Source organism: Hemicordylus capensis, chromosome 5 (genome assembly GCF_027244095.1).
Source record: "Hemicordylus capensis ecotype Gifberg chromosome 5, rHemCap1.1.pri, whole genome shotgun sequence".
Classification (NCBI taxonomy): Eukaryota; Metazoa; Chordata; class Lepidosauria; order Squamata; family Cordylidae; genus Hemicordylus; species Hemicordylus capensis.
In genome coordinates, this window is record NC_069661.1 from 15,024,548 (window position 1) to 15,043,013 (window position 18,466).

General features: G+C 46.1%; 1 protein-coding gene across 1 annotated transcript in view; it reads left to right on the forward strand.

The window, feature by feature from the left end:
* Positions 1-16,175: 16,175 nt before the first annotated feature.
* CXCL13 (C-X-C motif chemokine ligand 13) overlaps positions 16,176-18,466 on the forward strand; it is a 40,312-nt gene continuing 38,021 nt past the window's right edge. The window contains exon 1 of the mRNA XM_053251847.1: positions 16,176-16,292. Coding sequence (XP_053107822.1) covers positions 16,275-16,292 — 18 coding nt within the window. The 5' untranslated portion in view covers positions 16,176-16,274. The remainder of the gene's footprint in view (positions 16,293-18,466) is intronic.

Here is an 18,466-nt window from a genome sequence, read left to right on the forward strand (position 1 = left end):
GATGGAAGCTCCACTGAGTAATTTGGTTAAGATGTCAGCCAATGTGTGCTTCCCCCTTCCTTAATTTCTTTCGGTGAGCCAACCCCCCAACCCCTGATCTGTGCTAAGCACGTAGTGGCTACTGCACCTTGTAGGCGGTGCAATTTTATGGTAGGAATGTCAGTTAGTGAAAAGATCTCTAAACACTGGCTGACGTTAAGACTGAATTGCTCCTGAGTAGTCCTATTAAAATTAAGTAGGACTTTAGAGAAACTCTTGAGTAGTACTGTTGAATACCTTGGTCTGAATGTCAGCCACTGTTTCAAAATATTTAAAAATTCCTTGTTGGCTCACAACATTTACATATGCTTTCCCTAGTGGCTAACAATAACGTTATCCAGTCCTTCACATCAGGCACAGTGGACATTTTCCAGTGCTGGACTATGAACTCACGAGTAGACCCCCGACCGGGAGGCTTAAAAGCAGCCTCCCGGCTCGGGGGTCTCTCCAGCATGCCCTGCACACTCGCACAGGACTTCCTGGAGCTTCTGGGGGCTGCATGGCCCCTGATTCCCCCAGCCCCCACCAGCTCCGTAGTGGAGCTGGCAGTCGTGTGGGCGGCCAGTTTGGCCACCTGGGGCAGACTGCTCGTGTGCTGGGAGAGCAGGCTAAGCCCACTCTCCTCGCTAACCCTCCCGAGGCAGATCTCCTTGATCGTGAGACCCACTTCAGGGTTGGTGTCCCCCCCCTTTTCCATTTCCCCACCAGAAAAAAATTGTTTTTCTTCCATTCCCACCCCCCACCCCCACCCCCCGTTTTCCTCTAGGCCTTCAAATGTCTGCTCCTGCATGTCCACATTTCCAACACTCATTGTCCTGCCTGAGTCCAGAGACTAGAAATCTAACATCAATCCAGAAAACTCTTAGCAGAACATTTTGCTGCATCAGCCGAAGTCAAAGAGCAAGCATGGACCTAGGCTTTGAAGCCAACCGCTATGTCTTTGCACTGACCATTCAGACATACCCTGGGGTGGAAGGACTGCATCTCCTTGCATTGGGCAACTGTAGTGACATGGTAGGGAAAGATCCCTTTAGGCAAGATCATTGTATCACAAGGAGGGAAAGTTTAATGTCTGTGGCAGGATCTCAGCCATGAAATGTAGCATCCTGCCTGTGCCCATCCCTGTGTAGAAGGCACGGGACAGCCACCTTGCTTGAGAGTTAGTGGCTTGGATGAAGCATTCTCTCTCCCTCTCATCTCTGCGGGGCCTCCTTGTTTTAGTTAGTTTTATAATTAGCTGGAAGCCACCTAATGGCGCAGCAGGGAAATGACTTGACTAACAAGCCAGAGGTTGCTGGTTCGAATCCCTGCTGGTATGTTTCCCAGACTATGGGAAACACCTGTACTGGGCAGCAGCGATATAGGAAAGGTGCTGAAAGGCATCATCTCATACTGCGTGGGAGATGGCAATGATAAACCCCTCCTGTATTCTACCAAAGAAAAACTACAGGGCTCTCGGGTCACCAGCAGTCGACACTGACTGGATGGCACACTTTACCTTTATAATTAGCTGCATCGCCTCATCAGCATTCTGTGTAAGAACCTTGATCATTACACTGTCTCTCTGTGCACTTGCGTTAGCCATGGCTTGCTCATGCATGTCTATCCCCCAGCAAGTGAAACGTATTTGTAATCAACTATAACAGGCAGCCCCTTTAGAGTGCTAATTGGATCTCACCAATGGATTAGCCTGCAAGGACCTCAGATCAATGCCAGAGTCCATCTCCCACTGAAACGGGATCCCCAGTAGCATGTGTGTTTTGAGGGATGTAAGCCTTTTACCCCTTTATCTTTCTCTGATTAAAATGACATCTGTTCACCTTCTGCCTGCGTGTGTGTGTCTCTCTCTCCATCTTGGACCCAAGCAAAGAACCATGCCCCTGGCACAACAGTGGCTTCACGACAGCACCAGCATGCCTCAGGACCATACGCATACCCCCCATCCCCACACAAGCCTCTGTCTCCTGTCCAGGTTCCGATATGTTTGTGATGTCCAAACTCACCAATCTCGGCCTCTCCTGCCCTTCTTTCCTCTGGGAACCCAACATCTGTAACTGAGATTGGAAGTAAGTTACAGATGTCAGGTTCCCTGATGGAAGATGGACAGGATACGCCAAGACTGAGTTCAGATGTCACAACGGATCACGGCATATCAGAACCTGGACAGGAAGTAGAGGGTCATGTAAGGATGGGAACAGTGCATGCTCACAGGGCTGCGGATGCTTGCATGAACCTCAGCGGTCGCTGTTACTTGTGAACCTGTCCACTCTCTCATCAACCTCTCTTGTCAGGTGAAGGATTCATGCCCTCTTGCCAGACTCTTGATAGTTCCCCCCTACCAATGTACTTCAAAGACATTAACACCACATTCAGAAACATCTTCTGACCCCCAGGACAATTGGCCAATGATCTCTCTTGCAGCAAAGCTGGCAAGCTGGCATTAATAATCATAACCTCAAATTCACCAGAGTATTTTATCCCATACCATGGAGGAAGGGATCTAATAGAAGCCCCTACCTACCTCATCCCTTATACTTTCCTACAGCTTTGCTGAGACAAGATGACATACACCTCATCCTCAAATCTAGGCAGGACCTAACACTTCCTGATCCATTTCCATTTCGAGTTAGACCAGAGCAGTGCCAGCTGGTGGTTCCTGGGGCTGGGGGGCTGGGGGCAGGTACTTAGCAGGGCAGGTGATAGGTGGCACCACAAATATTGAGAGGTGGAGCGAATTGTAGGCAGCTGAGGAGGTGGAGCCAGGACTAGGCAGGTGCCTTAGCAATAACTGTCAAAGTGTAGATTTATAGCTAATGAGTGGGGTCAAAATATAATACACACACAAGCACACAAATCTCATTTGCTCATCAGCAGAGATACAGAGAAATATGGAAAACATCAGTTGCTTTATACTGCTTAACAGGACATAAGAACATAAGAACAGCCCTGCTGGACTACAGTAGTGGGTAGATTTGTATCTAACATGGAAGGATCAATCACAAGCACATACACACAGAGGAAAAGAATTGCACGAGCCACAAATAAAGCACAGACCAGATACAAGAGGTTGCTTCTGTGGAGAGTAAATGCATCCTGAAATCACCAAGGCAGCTCTATCTGCCTGACTATTTCAAAAATGAAAACTAATAATAATAAATAGCAAGAAAGAACTGAGCCAGAGTGATACAGTGGTTAGTGTGCCACTCTGGCCAAGAGACTCACAGGGTGACTCTGGGACACTCACTTATCTCTCAGCATAATCTTCCTCGTAGGGCTGTAGGGAGGATAAATGTAACCATGTGTACCACTCTGGGCTTCTTGGAGGATGCACAGGTTTACATGTAAAAGTAAATAAATCTTTATAAGCTACAGGTAAAGCAGAGACCAGCTACAAAAGTGGAGAATAAATGCATTCTGAAGTTACAAGGGCAGCTCTGCCTGCCTATTTTAAAAAATGCATATATAAATAATAGAAAAAACCCACAATGATGCTTGCTGCAGCTATGAACCATCTCCTGTAACATAAAGGACACCATGGGAAGCAAAGATGCATGGGGACACCCTCTCCCTAGTCCATGCCTGCTGAATAGCTAGGTGCCTCTCTCTCTGCCTGCCCTGGGTGCGCACCACTTAGCCTGGCTAACCATCCTAGCAAGCAACAAATGCTTGGTATAGAGATCACTTCCTTACTCCTTGCCCAATGAACTGTAACTGCCAATGGGGCTGTTCACACGACCATGCACACACGTGGCCAGGTGGGCAGGAGGGAAGGCAGGGTTCAACCTATCTTCTCCCAGGTGATTGCTCACAGCCTGGGCACCATGCAAGCTGCCTGCTCACACGACTAGTGCTGCCAAGAGAAGTGCAGATGAATCTCCACACTGCTCCCGGGCCGGCTGTGCTGGTAAACAGAGTCCAGGACTCGATGTCCCAGCCTCCATGAATCCCACAATGCACCATGTGACACGCATGATGCATTGGGGGATTCCCCCAAGAGACAGGTCCTCTAGGCACCTGTCTTTGTGTGTGGCTGGGCTAGTAGTAGCCCAGCTTGCATATGAGACCATAGCTCAGTTGAAGGGAGTGCTCGCTCCCTTAACCTCAGCTAACAGCCAGGCTCAGAAGTGGGGTTAAGCAGCACTGCCCCGCTCTGATAGGGCCTGATCCCGGCAGTTCTCATGAACAGCCTGACCCAGCCTGGGTTAGGCTGCGTAGAATAGCCTCATTAATGTTACAGATACTGGCCACAATCAATCCAGAGAAGAACCTGGTTAGCTTTCTACATAGCAAATGAATTATTTAAATTATTTTCCTTCCAACACAATCCATTCCTTCTCTACATACACCATACCCACATGGAAAACCACTTCTGCAATTATTTGAAAAGCAGTTAGGACTTAGATGTCCATGCATATGCCCTAAAAGAACTTTCTGGATTCTTATGCCAGTTTCTAATCTAATTAGTCCAGTCTTACAGCTTGCTGCTGCTCCTTCCAATGTTCTATGGCATGTCATTTTGGGAATGGCCCACAATGCTTTGCATACAGCACAGACCAGAGAGCAAGGGAGAGGAAGCAGAAGTTGCATTCCTCCCCTCCAAACAAACACAAAGAAGCCAGCAAAAGATCAGATTTACCAACAGCCAACCAACCAGCCAGCCTTACCAACAGCCAGACATTTTGCTTTCTAACCAAAATGGTGACTGGATTTTTCTGAGTAGTGTTTTATAGCTGCCTCCCTCATACACACAAGGAAAATCATAAGTAGGTTTAAGTAAAGGTGTATTCAGCAACAACTCCATTTTCTCCCTCTCCTTCCCCACTCCCCCGATTCCTCCCCCACACTCTCTACAGGATTATTTGTTGGGACAAACATCCAAACAAACTGCAAAGGATTACTGAATAGAATACAACGTGTAGCTAAAAGAAAAAGACCCCCACACACACTCTGATTGGCTGCCTGATGAGTCAATCAGCATGATGCCTTCTGATTGGTGCTCAGGGCATCTCAAGCTCTGCCGACCTTCTGAAAATAAAGGCCAGCCTTGTAATTGGCTCCTGCCTCATTAATATTCAAATTTGAACAACTCTGTCTGTTTCTATTGGTGTTTACAAAATTCTAGTACCATCGCCCACCCTATGTACACACAGAGGCCAGGCAGGGAAGAGGCACAGAAAGGGAAGCCATGAGGCAGACAGAGAAATGGCTACAGAAGAAAGAGGAGGCAAAATGACTGACAAATATTTTCAGGTGGGTGTCGTCCACTCTGCCCTCAGGTAAGAGCCACCACTGGACCAGAGGCTTGTAGTAGATCCTGTGTGTTAGTACCCCTTAAGACAAATGTTAGGAGTTAGCAAAAACATTTTATTTTTCTCTCTATGCCTGTGTTCTTTCCTCCGTCAACCCAATTCCTTGTCCCTTCTACTTTAATAAACAACATCTTATAAAGGAAATACTGAGCTGAGTGTGTGTGTGTTTTGGACTCTCTGGGAGAGTCCCTCTCCTACATACCTGTCCACTGGCCATTCTAACTGTTTAGCAGGCAGGAAGCGTGGTGGTGGTGGGGAGACTGGCAGGGTCTCGCTCTGCGGTGACAGAGGAGTCCAGGAAGGTCAGAGGACCCCAAACTAGCATTCCAAGGGATGTAGCCCCTCCTTACTATGCCTCAGGTTAATACGGAGGTGGTGGCAGCATCCCAGAAAAGTTGAAGGAGTATGTTGGGGGGCAGAAATTTTAAGAAGCCAAAAGATGCTCCCCAAACCTCCTTCAAAGTACTTGCCCTGAAGCAGCACCTGAACTTCTTTCATTTCATATTCTTGATGTACCATTCTGTAAAGTGGTCTTCAAGCATGCACCTTTTTGCTGGTATGTAACTTCTGCATCCCGCCTGCATCAGAACACCTGCAGTGTTCTGGTTTTAATAGTACTGCATGCCGTGCCTGACCTAAGTGGCCTCAGTAGCTGAAGAAACTTTTGGGTTACAATTTGGTCAATGGAGCATGTTCTTTGGAAAACAACATTCAGTCGTTTCAGGGGCTTTCCAAATGTCTTGAATGAAGCTTCTTCAAGTTCAACCCCTCTCTTTAGCCAATTTGCATTGTAATGACACGGTGGCTTTCCTGTGAAAGTTGTTGGGTGTCTGAATTTCCCCATCTTACTGGCAGCACATGATTTCTGTGGAAAAAAATTCTATTTGTGTATGGCTCAAAATTCTGCAAACAAACAATCTGACCAACGCAAAGCGTGCAAGTAAACCTTACTCTTACGGGTATGGCACCGCCCCTTGCAAAAAAATATCCCATGACCATCAGTGCCTCAAGGTCAATGCCTCAAGATCAATGCCTTGAGACCTCAAGGTCACAATAGCTAGCAAACGGTTACATCAGTTACTAGTCATTTCAGATTGCCAGTTCAATTAGTCAATGAGTAATTTCCAAATTTATGACCTAGCAAATCAAAGGCACTTCTGCAGCAATGTGTAGTAGAACTGATCCTGTAGGCTTGATTGCTTTCGTTTTGCCATGGCCTCTGTTGAATGGGCCACCCAATGTCTATTTCTCAGCCATGATTTAATATATGCATCAGGATTCTACTCAGTGTAAGGGTTTCAAGGATTGAAAGAAAAAGTAGATCTGCAACATGATGAGTGATCATCAGTGCAGTCTATTTATCCGTGATTATGTTGTTGATAACACTGAAGTTTAGTTCTCAGTGAACATCTCTAACTGCAGGAGTGTGTTCACCACAACATGAACTTTCTTTAATTTCTCAGGCACAGTCTGTCCTGTCCAACATTTGTATTCTACAGATCACAGGTGTATTTCTTGGTGACTGACCTTCTGAGTTCCACATGATGCATGAATTCTCCAAACCATGGATTTTCTGTATGTTGCCATGTTTCAGAACAAGCCCTATTCAGACATTGAATAAGGAAAGCACCCTCCACAGTTACAGGTTCTGTAGTGGGTCAGAAGTCCCACCCTGGCACGTCACCCACCCCCTCAATCTCACCACTCTTGGTTACAACAGTGTTTAGATGATGATGATGATGATGATGATGATGATGAAGATGATATTTACACACAGTCTACCAGATGTTATTGAATGGATTTGGTACTTTAATTACTGGGCCCTTTCCAAGGGTCTAGGTAGGATAACTAAAGAATTAAAGATATCGTCATACTATTCGTGCTGCCCTGAGTAGTGTGGCCTTCTGTAACTGATGTGTTGTAATTTTATGGATGCCCAAGGTGTCAAGATGGTGTTCAAGTTCTTTTGGTACTACACCAAGGGCACCAAGAACTATTGGCACCGCTATTGTTTTCTTTTCTCAAAGCTGCTCAGTTTCAATCTGAAAGTCCTTGTATTTAGTTATTTTCACCAGTTGTTTTTTGTCGACTCGTCTATCCCCTGGGATTCCAGTATCAATTATCAGAATCCAATTCTTCTTGATGATTGTCAGACCAGGCATATATTGTGTGCTAAATGCCTATTGTGTGCTAAGAGCCCCTGGTGGCGCAGTGGTAAAACTGCTGCCCTGTAACCAGAAGGTTACAAGTTTGATCCTGAGCAGGGGCTCAAGGTTGACTCAGCCTTCCATCCTTCTGAGGTCGGTAAAATGAGTACCCAGAATGTTGGGGGGGAATATGCTAAATCATTGTAAACCACTTAGAGCGCTCTGGCTATAGAGTGGTATATAAATGTAAGTGCTATTGCTATCAGTTATTTATTTATTTATTTATTTATTATTATTATTATTATTATTTAGATTTTTATTCTGCCTCACCCAGATGTTTCTATGCAGTTTGTGTGAAGAGGGGAGCACTGTAACAGGGAAGGTGATCCAAGAAGCACCTGCCCTCATGGTTACAGTGCTTCCCTCTTCGCACAAATAGTGCTGTAACCATATGTGGCAAGAACCAGAAGCGACAATGAACACACCAGGGTGAGTCTTCTGTTGGAGGAGAGTATAGCCCATCCCAGTTACAGCAGCACAAGCATGTGTGAAGAGAGCAAATTAAAGAGTATCTTGAGGCAGATGTTTAGAGTTCAAGTGCAAGTAAGGTTTACTGGGGAAGTTACATACTTGGATAGAAAAGCCTGAGCCCCTGAGCTTTCTGCCTTCATAGTGCAGAGTAGAGAGCAAGAGAAAAAAGCTGCGTGGCGAATGGAGAATGCAGGTGTTTTATAGCTGCTTCCCTCATACACTCAAGGAAATCTTAAGTAGATTTAATTAAAGGTTTGTTCAGCAACAACTCCATTTTCTCCTTCTCTTTTCCCTCCCCTTTCCTCTTGACTCCTCCCCCCACACACACTACAGGATCCCCCTTTGGACAAATGTCCAAACAAACAAACTGTGAACAATTACTGAATAGAATACAACAGCAGCAGGCAGAGCAGGGAGCAAGGAGGAAGGGAGAGACCCCGGAGAGTATCAGTCTACCAATCAGAGAAGGCCAGAGCAGAAGGAGACCACAAGAGCGGAAATAAAGAAGAAGACCCTTCCTCCAATTGATGTGGATGGGGCTCGTTCCTGGGTCGGCCTCTTAGTCAATCAAACAGACTCAGTGGGAATCATTTTAGAGGCTTTATTGCTACTGCAGTTTAGCAAGAGGTAATCAATAGGCTCACGCTCTCAACCAATTACAGTTTGGTTACAGGGGCATCTTACATTTATACAAACAATCTGAATGATGCAGACACCCTAGACACAGTGTACGTGGCAATAAAATGGTGGTCTAAGTATCTAGTACGCATGCGAATGATTCATTGTTCATCGAGTGATTACTCCTTATTGGGTTATATCCGGTTTTCTTACAATGGGAAGCTTGGCTGTCTCGGCATGTATCATAGATACATTTTAGCTGGAGAGAGATAATGACTCCAGTCATGAGAGGCCGTGATGTCCCTGAGCTGGGCTGGGGTTACTTGAAGTTAGAATGAGGTCTTCTGGGCAAACATGGAGTTTCTTTGGTTTTAAACACATCACCTATCTCTGCTCTTAATGCCCCTAGTGGTCACTCGGATATAAGGCGCAAACAGACAATGCCACTGAAGCTGTGTCTCCAACACTGCTGATGTGCTTTGGCACTTGTAACTGTATATGGCACTTGCTTGATTTAATGCCTGAATATGGTGACACTCTTGATCAGATTGTGCTAAGCAGTTTAGCTGTTTTCTGCTGTGCTTTGGTTAACTTTGCTAATGGTAGTGGTGAATAACTTGCGCCTCGTGTTGTTAACGACAACCTTAGTGAATTGTGCTGGATTAATTGTGGACTTTTCCTGGTGCTTGTATTGAGGAGACCCTGGTGCCCACCAGTCTTGAGGAGACCCTCTTAGAGGAGGATGAGCATGACTCAATCAAGACCCCCTGGCCTCAGTGAAAGCCCCCCACATCCTAAAGACCCGGACTATTTAGAAGCTGTCACCCCTCCAACAGGTGCCCCCTTGGAAGAGACCTGGCACTCTGGGGACCCAGTGCCCTCCAGCGAGGCTACTGTGTGAGCCTTTACTGCTAACTGAGCAAAGAAGCACCTTTAAAAGTGATGATTCCCTTGTACTTAGCAAGGGGAGAACAACTGTCCCTATTCAACCCAGTGGTTGTTGCTGGTGTCTGCTGTAAGAGCTTCTGGCAAGCCCCTTTGATAAGCAGGTTTGCAGCCCAGTCCGGCCAATAGCTCGATTGCAGAACACAATTTCAGCCCTCTGCATGTGATTGCCCGCTGCCCAGAGAACCAGACTCAGACACACACTAAAAGTATAAAGTGAAATTTGTAACATGTATTGCATCACATCCAGTTAAAGTAAAGTAAGAGAGGAAACCGATGGCAACATCAAACAGTAACAACAGACAGCATGCATAGCACATGGGCTGACAGAAGAAAGCCAGCTATATGGTGACACTTCAGACAAACAGCATGCTAAAGTAGTGTTGGTCAGTCAAGATGGTAGACCCCAGTTCTTCATCAGTACACCTTTAATAACCCCACCCCACAGGAATCAAATACCATATTTAGTAAAGTGTTTTGTCCTCCATTGTGATTGGATTATCCCAACCAGATAGTTCTTCCTTGTGCTCACATTTCTTCATGTTTATTGGTATACCTCATATCATATTATAATTAATCTATGCCCCATTTTATATACATTCTTGCCCTGATCTCATCTTATGGCTCAATGGACTCCCCTCCCTCCCCCAATTATGAAGAACACCCTTGCGGTCAGCTGGTTTGTTCTCTGTCCCTCCTATTCTTGCTAAACCTCGTTCTCTGTGGTCAGCTAATTTGACCCACCCAGTTATGTGGAAAGCGTCTCTCACCAGGACAAACTCAAATCGAAGGCCAAGCTGCACTTGTATGTGGATTCCACTTGTATGTGGACAGTATGTGATTTTCCTTCACTACCGTAGCCACCACTTGAAAAAAGGTAAAGTGTGCCGTCAAGTCAGTGTTGACTCCTGGTGAACACAAAGGCTTGTGTTTTTTCTTTGGTAGAATACAGGAGTAGATTACCATTGCCATCCCCGTGCAGTATGAGATGATGCCTTTCAGCATCTTCCAATATCACTGCTGCCCGATATAGGTGTTTCCCATAGTCTGGGAAACATACCAGCGAGGATTTGAACCAGCAACCTTTGGCTTGGAAAAGTGGGGAGGGAATATCCCTGGGCTGCTGGGGTCAGGGGTCACCACGGAACATAAGAACATAGTAAGCTGCCTTCTACTGAGTCAAACCATTGGTCCATCTAGCTCAGTATTGCCTACACAGACTGGCAGCAGTTTCTCCAAGGTTACGGGCAGGAGTCACTCTCAGCCCTATCTTGGAGATGCAGGGGTTGGGGCTTGGAACCTTCTGCATGCAAACATCCAGATGCTCTTCCCAAAGCGGCCCCATCCCTTAAGGGCCATATCTTGCAGTACTCCCAAATATCTCCTCCCATTCAAATGCAAAGCAAGACAGACCCTGCTTAGCAAAGGGGGCAAGTCATGCTTGCTACTACAAGACCAGCTCTCCTGCCACCAACCAATTCTCCTCCCACCCCTTATGGCCTGCCTCCCCCAGGGCACCCCATTGTCCTCCTCCCATGTCCAGCCAGCAAATGAAATGCTTGCTAGCTTGAGCATGATGCATAACCTATCTCCTTCCCAGTCGGTGTTTTCTCAGAGTGCTGGCTGGGTGCTTTCTTTCTTTGCCTTACTCTGAGCAAGGCAGAGAAAGAAGTATCCAGCTTCATTCTCTTCCCCACTTGCATCTGACATCTATAAAGGGAGTGTGACTGTCACAAATACAATGAGGCAATTGGGAAATGGCCACCAGTGGGAGCGTGGCCCTCAGTCGCTAGCAAGCTCCCGGCACCCCTGGCCATATTTGTTGTTAAGATTGTGAGCCCTCTGAGACAGGAACTGTCTTATTTACCTATTATTTATTTTTTCTGTATAAACTGCATTTTGTTGGCAAGCAGTATATAAATATTTATAGTAGTAGTTTCCTGGTCTAAATCAACAGGTGACTGCCTACAAATATAGCTATCTTCATTTATATCTACTCAGTTCTACTTCTAATTAGTTCACCATACAAATTTCAAACACGAGTAATCCAATCTCTCTCTCTCTCTCTCTCTCTCTCTCTCTCTCTCTCTCACACACACACACACACACACACACACACACACACACAACATCTTCCTCTTCCTCTTTTTTGACTTTTAAAGTAAGTTACAACTTATTCATCTATTCCATATCTAACTGGTTTTCTAACCATTCTTCCATTCTTCCTTTTGATGACACCACTGATTTAACAAGATCCAAATCCTGCCCTATATTAACACTAGCTTCCTTTACAATGGTATCATAAATGTATCACGTTGATTTTCCTTTCTTGTCAAATCAGTCCTAAAAGGAAGATTGTGTAGACAAGTCCTGCCAGTCTGTGTAGACAATACTGAGCTAGATGGACCAATGGTCTCATAGGAACATAGGAAACTGCCATATACTGAATCAGACCAGTGGTCTATCTAGCTCAGTATTGGCTTCACAGACTGGCAGCGGCTTCTCCAAGGTTGCAGGCAGGAATCTCTCTCAGCCCTATCTTGGAGAAGCCAGGGAGGGAACTTGAAACCTTCTGCTCTTCCTAGAGCAGCTTCATCCCCTGAGGGGAATATCTTGCAGTGCTCACACATCAAGTCTCCCATTCAGATGCAACCAGGGCAGACCCTGCTTAGCTATAGGGACAAGTCATGCTTGCTACCACAAGACCAGCTTAGTAGAAGGCAGCTTCCTATGTTCTAATGTTCCATGGTGGCCCCCTGACCCCAGCGGCCCAGGGATATTTGTCCCTCCTTTTCCAAGGGTGGCTACACCCCTGGATATGGTAGTGAAGGGAAATCAGATTGGATCTGTGCACAGCTTAATCAATACATGTTTTAAAAAAAACCATGATGGGTTGAAAGGAATCCACATACAAGTGCAGCTAGGCCTTTGATCTGTGCTTGTCCTGGTGAAGGATGCTTTCCACATAAGTGGGTGGGTCAAGCTAGCAGACCACAGAGAACAAAATTTAGCAAGAATAGGAGAGACAGAGAACAAACAAGCTGACTGCAAGAGCGTTCTTCATAATTGGGGGAAGGAGGGGAGTCCATTGAGCCATAAGATGATATCAGGACAAGAATGTATGTAAAACGGGGAATGGATTAATTTTAATATGATATGAAGTGGACCAATAAACATGAATAAGTGTGGGTGCAAGGAAGAACTATCTGGTTGGGATAATCCAATCATAACAGAGAACAAAACACTTTACTAAATATTTTTATTTATTTAGTTAGATTTATATGTCGCCCTACTCCCATAGGACTCAGGGTGGCTTACAAGTAAACATACACAACATCACAATTTCATAAAAATATATCTTACATAGCCTCATAAACCACAACCCCATACAATACTCATTCCACATGGCATAATAACCATGGATTACAGGATCATTCTGCGACTAGCTATCTCAGTGACAGAACACCCAGCTGAACATTTCAGTCTTACATGCCTTACGTAAGGCCAATAGATCATGGAGAGCTCGGATATTATCTGGGAGACCGTTCCATAGAGTTGGGGCCACCACTGAGAAGGCTCTGGCTCTTGTTGATTGCAATTTAATATCCCTAGGGCCCGGGATCACCAAGGCATTACTTGTGGCTGAACTCAGGACCTGGCGAGGGACATATTGAACCAGGTGGTCTTGGAGGTATGGAAGGCCCACACCGTGTAGGGCTTTAAATATTAAGGTTAATACCTTAAACCTAACCCGGGACTCAACTGGCAACCAGTGCAACTGAACGAGCAAAGGTGTCACATGTGCTCGCCAAGGCGCCTTAGTAAGGACCCTGGCTGCTGCATTCTGCACCAGTTGCAATTTCCGAGTTAAGCGCAGTGGCAGCCCCACATAAAGCGAGTTGCAACAATCTAACCTGGAAGTAACTGTCACATGGATCACAGTGGCCAAGTCCGGAGGGGACAGACAGGGGGCCAGCCGCTGTATTTGGTGTAACTGAAAGAAGGCCTTTCTAGCGACCTCCATGATCTGAGCCTCCATATTCAAAGAGGCATCAAGAATCATGCCCAGGCTTTTCACAGTAGGCTGAGGTATCAAACAAGCATTATCAAGGGTCAGTAATTGAAAACTCCCCCCTGACCTCTTCAGGCCCAGCCACAGAATACACCCCCCCACGACCTCTTCGGGCACAGCCACAGAACTCCGGATAAAGCCATAGACAACTTTGCCTCAGCCAGTTTGCGACCACGTCCAAACACCTGGTCAGCTGGGCTGTGTGTCCTCAGCCCCACCATCCATCAGCAGAAAAAGCTGGGTGTCATCCACATATTGGTGGCACCCTAGCCCAAAACTCCTCACCAGCTTTGCTACTGGCCGCATATAAATATTGAACAGCAAGGGTGAGAGAATAGCCCCCTGGGGGACACCATATGTTAGAACCTGACGTGAAGACCTCTCATCGCCCATTGCCACCCTATATCCCCGGTCTTGTAGGAAGGAACGCAGCCACAACAAGGCCACGCCTCAAATCCCAGCATTAGATACGTGGTGGACCAGAATATCATGGTCCAAAGTGTCAAATGCTGCTGTGAGATCTAACAGCAACAGCAGTGCCGACGCTCTGCTATCAAGCTGGCTATGGAGATCATCAGCCAGGGCTACAAGGACCGTTTTGACTCCATGCCCAGGCCGAAACCCAGACTGGAAGGGATCAAGAATCGCTGCATCCTCCAAAAACGTCTGAAGTTGTACTGCTATGGCTTGCTCTATCACTTTACCTTAAAAAGGCAAATTCGATACCAGGCGGTAGTTAGCTGGTTCTGAGACATCCAACGATGGCTTCTTCAAAAGTGGCCTAACCAATGCCTCCTTCAGCTCTCCTGGGAAAATCCCCGTCTCCAGGGAAAGATTGATAATATTCCCAAGAGAGTTCTGCAGATATGGTATTTGTTTCCTGTGGGGTGGGATTATTAAAAGTGTACCAATGAAGAACTGGGGTCTACCATCTTAACTGATAATGCTACTTCAGCATGCTGTTTTTTAAACCTAGATATAGCTGGCTGTTTCTGTCAGCCCATGCACTATGCAGCATGCTGTCTGTTATTGTTTGATGTTGCCATCTGTTTCCTCTCTGGATACTTCTTAATTTAACTGGGTGTGAGGCAATACAGGTTACAAATTTTACTTTATACTTTTAGTGTGTGTGTGAGTCTGATTCTCTGGGCAGCGGGCAATCACATGGAAGTTTTTCATACTCAGCTTTTAGTTCGCAGCTCCTCTGCAATGGAGGGTGTGTGTTCACATATTGGCTAAATTTACCTCGAAGTCCTTGTGAGTTATCGGGGAGCAATTCACACACAATTCAGGGATTTTATTGCACATTAGAGTGTAGCCTGATTTATTTCTGGGGTTAAAAATTCCAATTTTTGTGTCGGTTTTGGGGGGGCAACTTTGAACTCGCAGTAAAGCCTCTCAGTAAAGCCTGCTGTCTGGGAAAGCTCACGGAGAGGGCTGCAATTTTGTTCTGCTGTTGAGCTACTGACTAGGCTGGGCTGCAAACCTGATTATCAAAGAGGCTTGCCAGAAGCTCTTACAGTAGACACCAGCAACAACCACTGGGTTGAATAGGGACAGTTGCTCTCCTCCTGCTAAATATTAGTTGCTCTGCCCATTGCATACCTGCTCTGTAAAGCTACCAGTCTCTGCCTCCCTCCCCTGCCGCCACCTGAAATGTTTCATGCACATCCATACTCCAAAGGTGATAACACTTTCAGGGGTGACTCCAAGGTGTCGCAAGGAGTAGCGTGTGCTCCTCCAAAAATATTCCCTGCTTCTCATCTTTACAGCAGCAAAGTGTCAGACAACACAATCGTAGAGGCGCTTCACACAATTCGTGTGAAGCGCCGTTAGGGTTAGTGCAGGGAGCTGTCATGGGCAGGGAGCTGTCCCTGGGCGGCTGGATCGGCCGCCCACATGATTGCCGGCTCCATCACGGAGCCGGCATGGGCAGCGGGGATCGGGGGCCAGCCGGACCCCCGGAAGTTCCAGGATGCCCCGTGCAAGTGCGAGCCATTCTGGAGAGACCCCCAGAGAGCGTCTCCTCGTGTGTTGCCGCGCCATGGAGCTGCGCCACGTCAACACACAATCAACCAAATGGGGTTAGTGGAGCACTCGCTCCGCTACTTTTGGTAGTCTGCTACCGGGAGCCACATGGCCCCCATGGCAGCAGACGACCAGGAGAAATCGGGCTAGGTTCCCTTACCCCGATTTCTCCTGCTCGTGAGAATAGCTTCATAGTATATTATGGACAGATAGCTTGATTTACGGTTTTAAAACACTTCTGTTATTTAAAGAAGCCTCATTCACTCCGTTCTCTACCCCAGAATAATCACTGGCTCCTGCCAGGAGACTCCTCCAGCCTCCCAGGAGCCAGGCCAACCCTTTAGCTTCCTTCCTGGCCAGGAACAGGGCTGGGTGAAACCATGTCAGCAGAGGGGTGCAGGGTCCTCATCCCCGCAGATTTTGCTGATCCGGTACTGGCCTCTCTTCCCACCCCCGTCTTTCCTGCCACACAGTATTGGACAGGAAGGGAAAACGAACCTGGAAAGCAGACTGGGAGGTTTGACCTAATACAAACATTTCTAAGAGGAATCCAGCCCGTTTTCTGAATAAGCTTGAAAATATCAAATGAGCTTCATTAAAAAGGTAAACAAACTACCAACATTAATTACCTTACCTCTATAAGAATTTAATGTATAGCAAAATCCTCACTCCCCAAATAACGTGCTTTGCTCCCCTTTACCCCCACAACTAGTTGTCCTAGAGTTGCCCCTGCACACTTGTTTTGAATATAGCTCCCATCAAATGGCTGCCAGTATTGGATGTCATGTGACCTTCTTGAGAAGACAGTCAAAGGGTGGCTACAGACATTGAGGGGTGTGCATGTAATTTTTTTTGGTAAAAATGTGATTTCTGAACCCATTCATTTTTGTGCAAGGGTGTGTGTGTGTGTTCAAGAATTCTTTCTACCAGGAGCGAAGGACAATATGACATCTCCATCCATGCTGTTGGTGGGTGCTCAGCATATGTAGACCATGCAGCTGATTCAGCAGTGGTGGCACACGAATACTCTCAGGCTTTGCCACCAAGCCAGGCAGCAGCGGCAGGGGTGTTCCTAGCTTGTATTAGGGGGAGAAAAGGGGGAGAGAAGAGGCATGCCCCAGTGGGGTAAGGAGGGGGAAATGAGGGAGGGGTGATTCAGTTGCTGTTGCTGGTGTCTATCTTACATTTATTTTTTTTAGATTGTGAGCAATCTTTGGGGACAGGGAGTCTATCTATCTATCTATCTATCTATCTATCTATCTATCTATCTATCTATCTGTCTGTCTGTCTGTCTGTCTGTCTGTCTGTCTGTCTGTCTGTCTGTCTGTCTAAACCACTTTGGGAACTTTTGTTTAAAAGTGATATATAAATATTTGTTGTATTCATAACAGCTTCACCCTGCCTCATGGAAGGGCCGCCCCTGGTAAAGGTGAAAAGATGGGACTGCTGGAGATGGGACTGCTGGTGCTTGCTAGCAATGTCTTTGAGAGGCACTGCAGCTCATCAGCTCTGCTGGGTGATCCCATTTTCCTCCAGTAAGGCAGTAAGGCAAGGTAGGCTGGTGACTTAGCCTGGCTGACCACAAAAGCACCCTGGATGAGTATTTGCCTGATTTGGACCCTCTCTTTAGAATATCTACTCAAACAGAGAGATACCTTGCATTTATCCATATTTGTTGGACTACGCCAAAATCTCAAAATGTAAGATGTTATGCAGTCTCGACAATTGAGGAAAAGCAGCCTCAGCAATTGACCTAGCACAGGTCTCATCCATTGAAGTGGGATTGGAATAGGGATGTGCAAATCGATTTGTGGCCAAATCAATTTGACTCTAATTTGGGCGATTTTAGTTATTCGACCTTGAATTGAATCACCCTTGAGGATGCTTACCAGATTCAAGGTTGAATTGAATCACCCTCTCTTCAAATTGATTTGGTGATTCAAAGTTCCATTTTGTTCCCAGCAACCTCCATTTTGTCCCCTCTGTGCTTCTGCCATCACTGCCAGGGGTGAATTTTTAGGAATTTTTATGTGTGGATTTTCAGTTGTGAAATAACTTCTCATTTCACAATTGAGAAGCCACAACACTTAACAATTCCTAAAAATGCACCCCTGTGCCCAATTCCTTTGGGGGTTGGGTGGCAGCTGGCACCCATGAGGCCCTGCCACCTTACCTGCTTTGGTGCCCCCTAGCCCTTAAAATTAGACCAAATTGATTCAAATTCAAATCAAATCAAATTTGAATCAAATCGACCCATATTCGAAGGCAGCAGATTCAAGCTCTGATCGAATTAGGCTGATTCAATTTTAACTCAAATAGAATAGCAAAAATCGATTCATGCACATCCCTAGATTGGAAAGCTTTGCCTAAGACAGGGATTCTCAACTCTGGGTCTCCAGATGTTGTTGGACTACAAATCCCAACATTCCCAGCCACAATGATAGAAGGGGATGATGGGAGTTGTAGTCCAACAACATCTGGGAAGCAAAGGTTGAGAACCCTTGACCTGAGAGATATACTTCTCAGTTATGTCTATGTGGGTGAGTAGAGAAGGATTAACCACCCCATTTCTGGTAACCGCAAGCTAATAGTAGTAGCAAGCTAGTAGAGTTATTGTTAGATATCAGAATCCTTCAACCACCACCACTATATCAGTTTTCTGTATTATTGGTTCTGGAGGGAAGAGGACCTCAAACCTTGGTCCTTCCATCTCTTTGCCCTCATGGCCACACCAAAAATTGGGATCAATGCCAATAGAATGCTCTATTCCAGAAGTG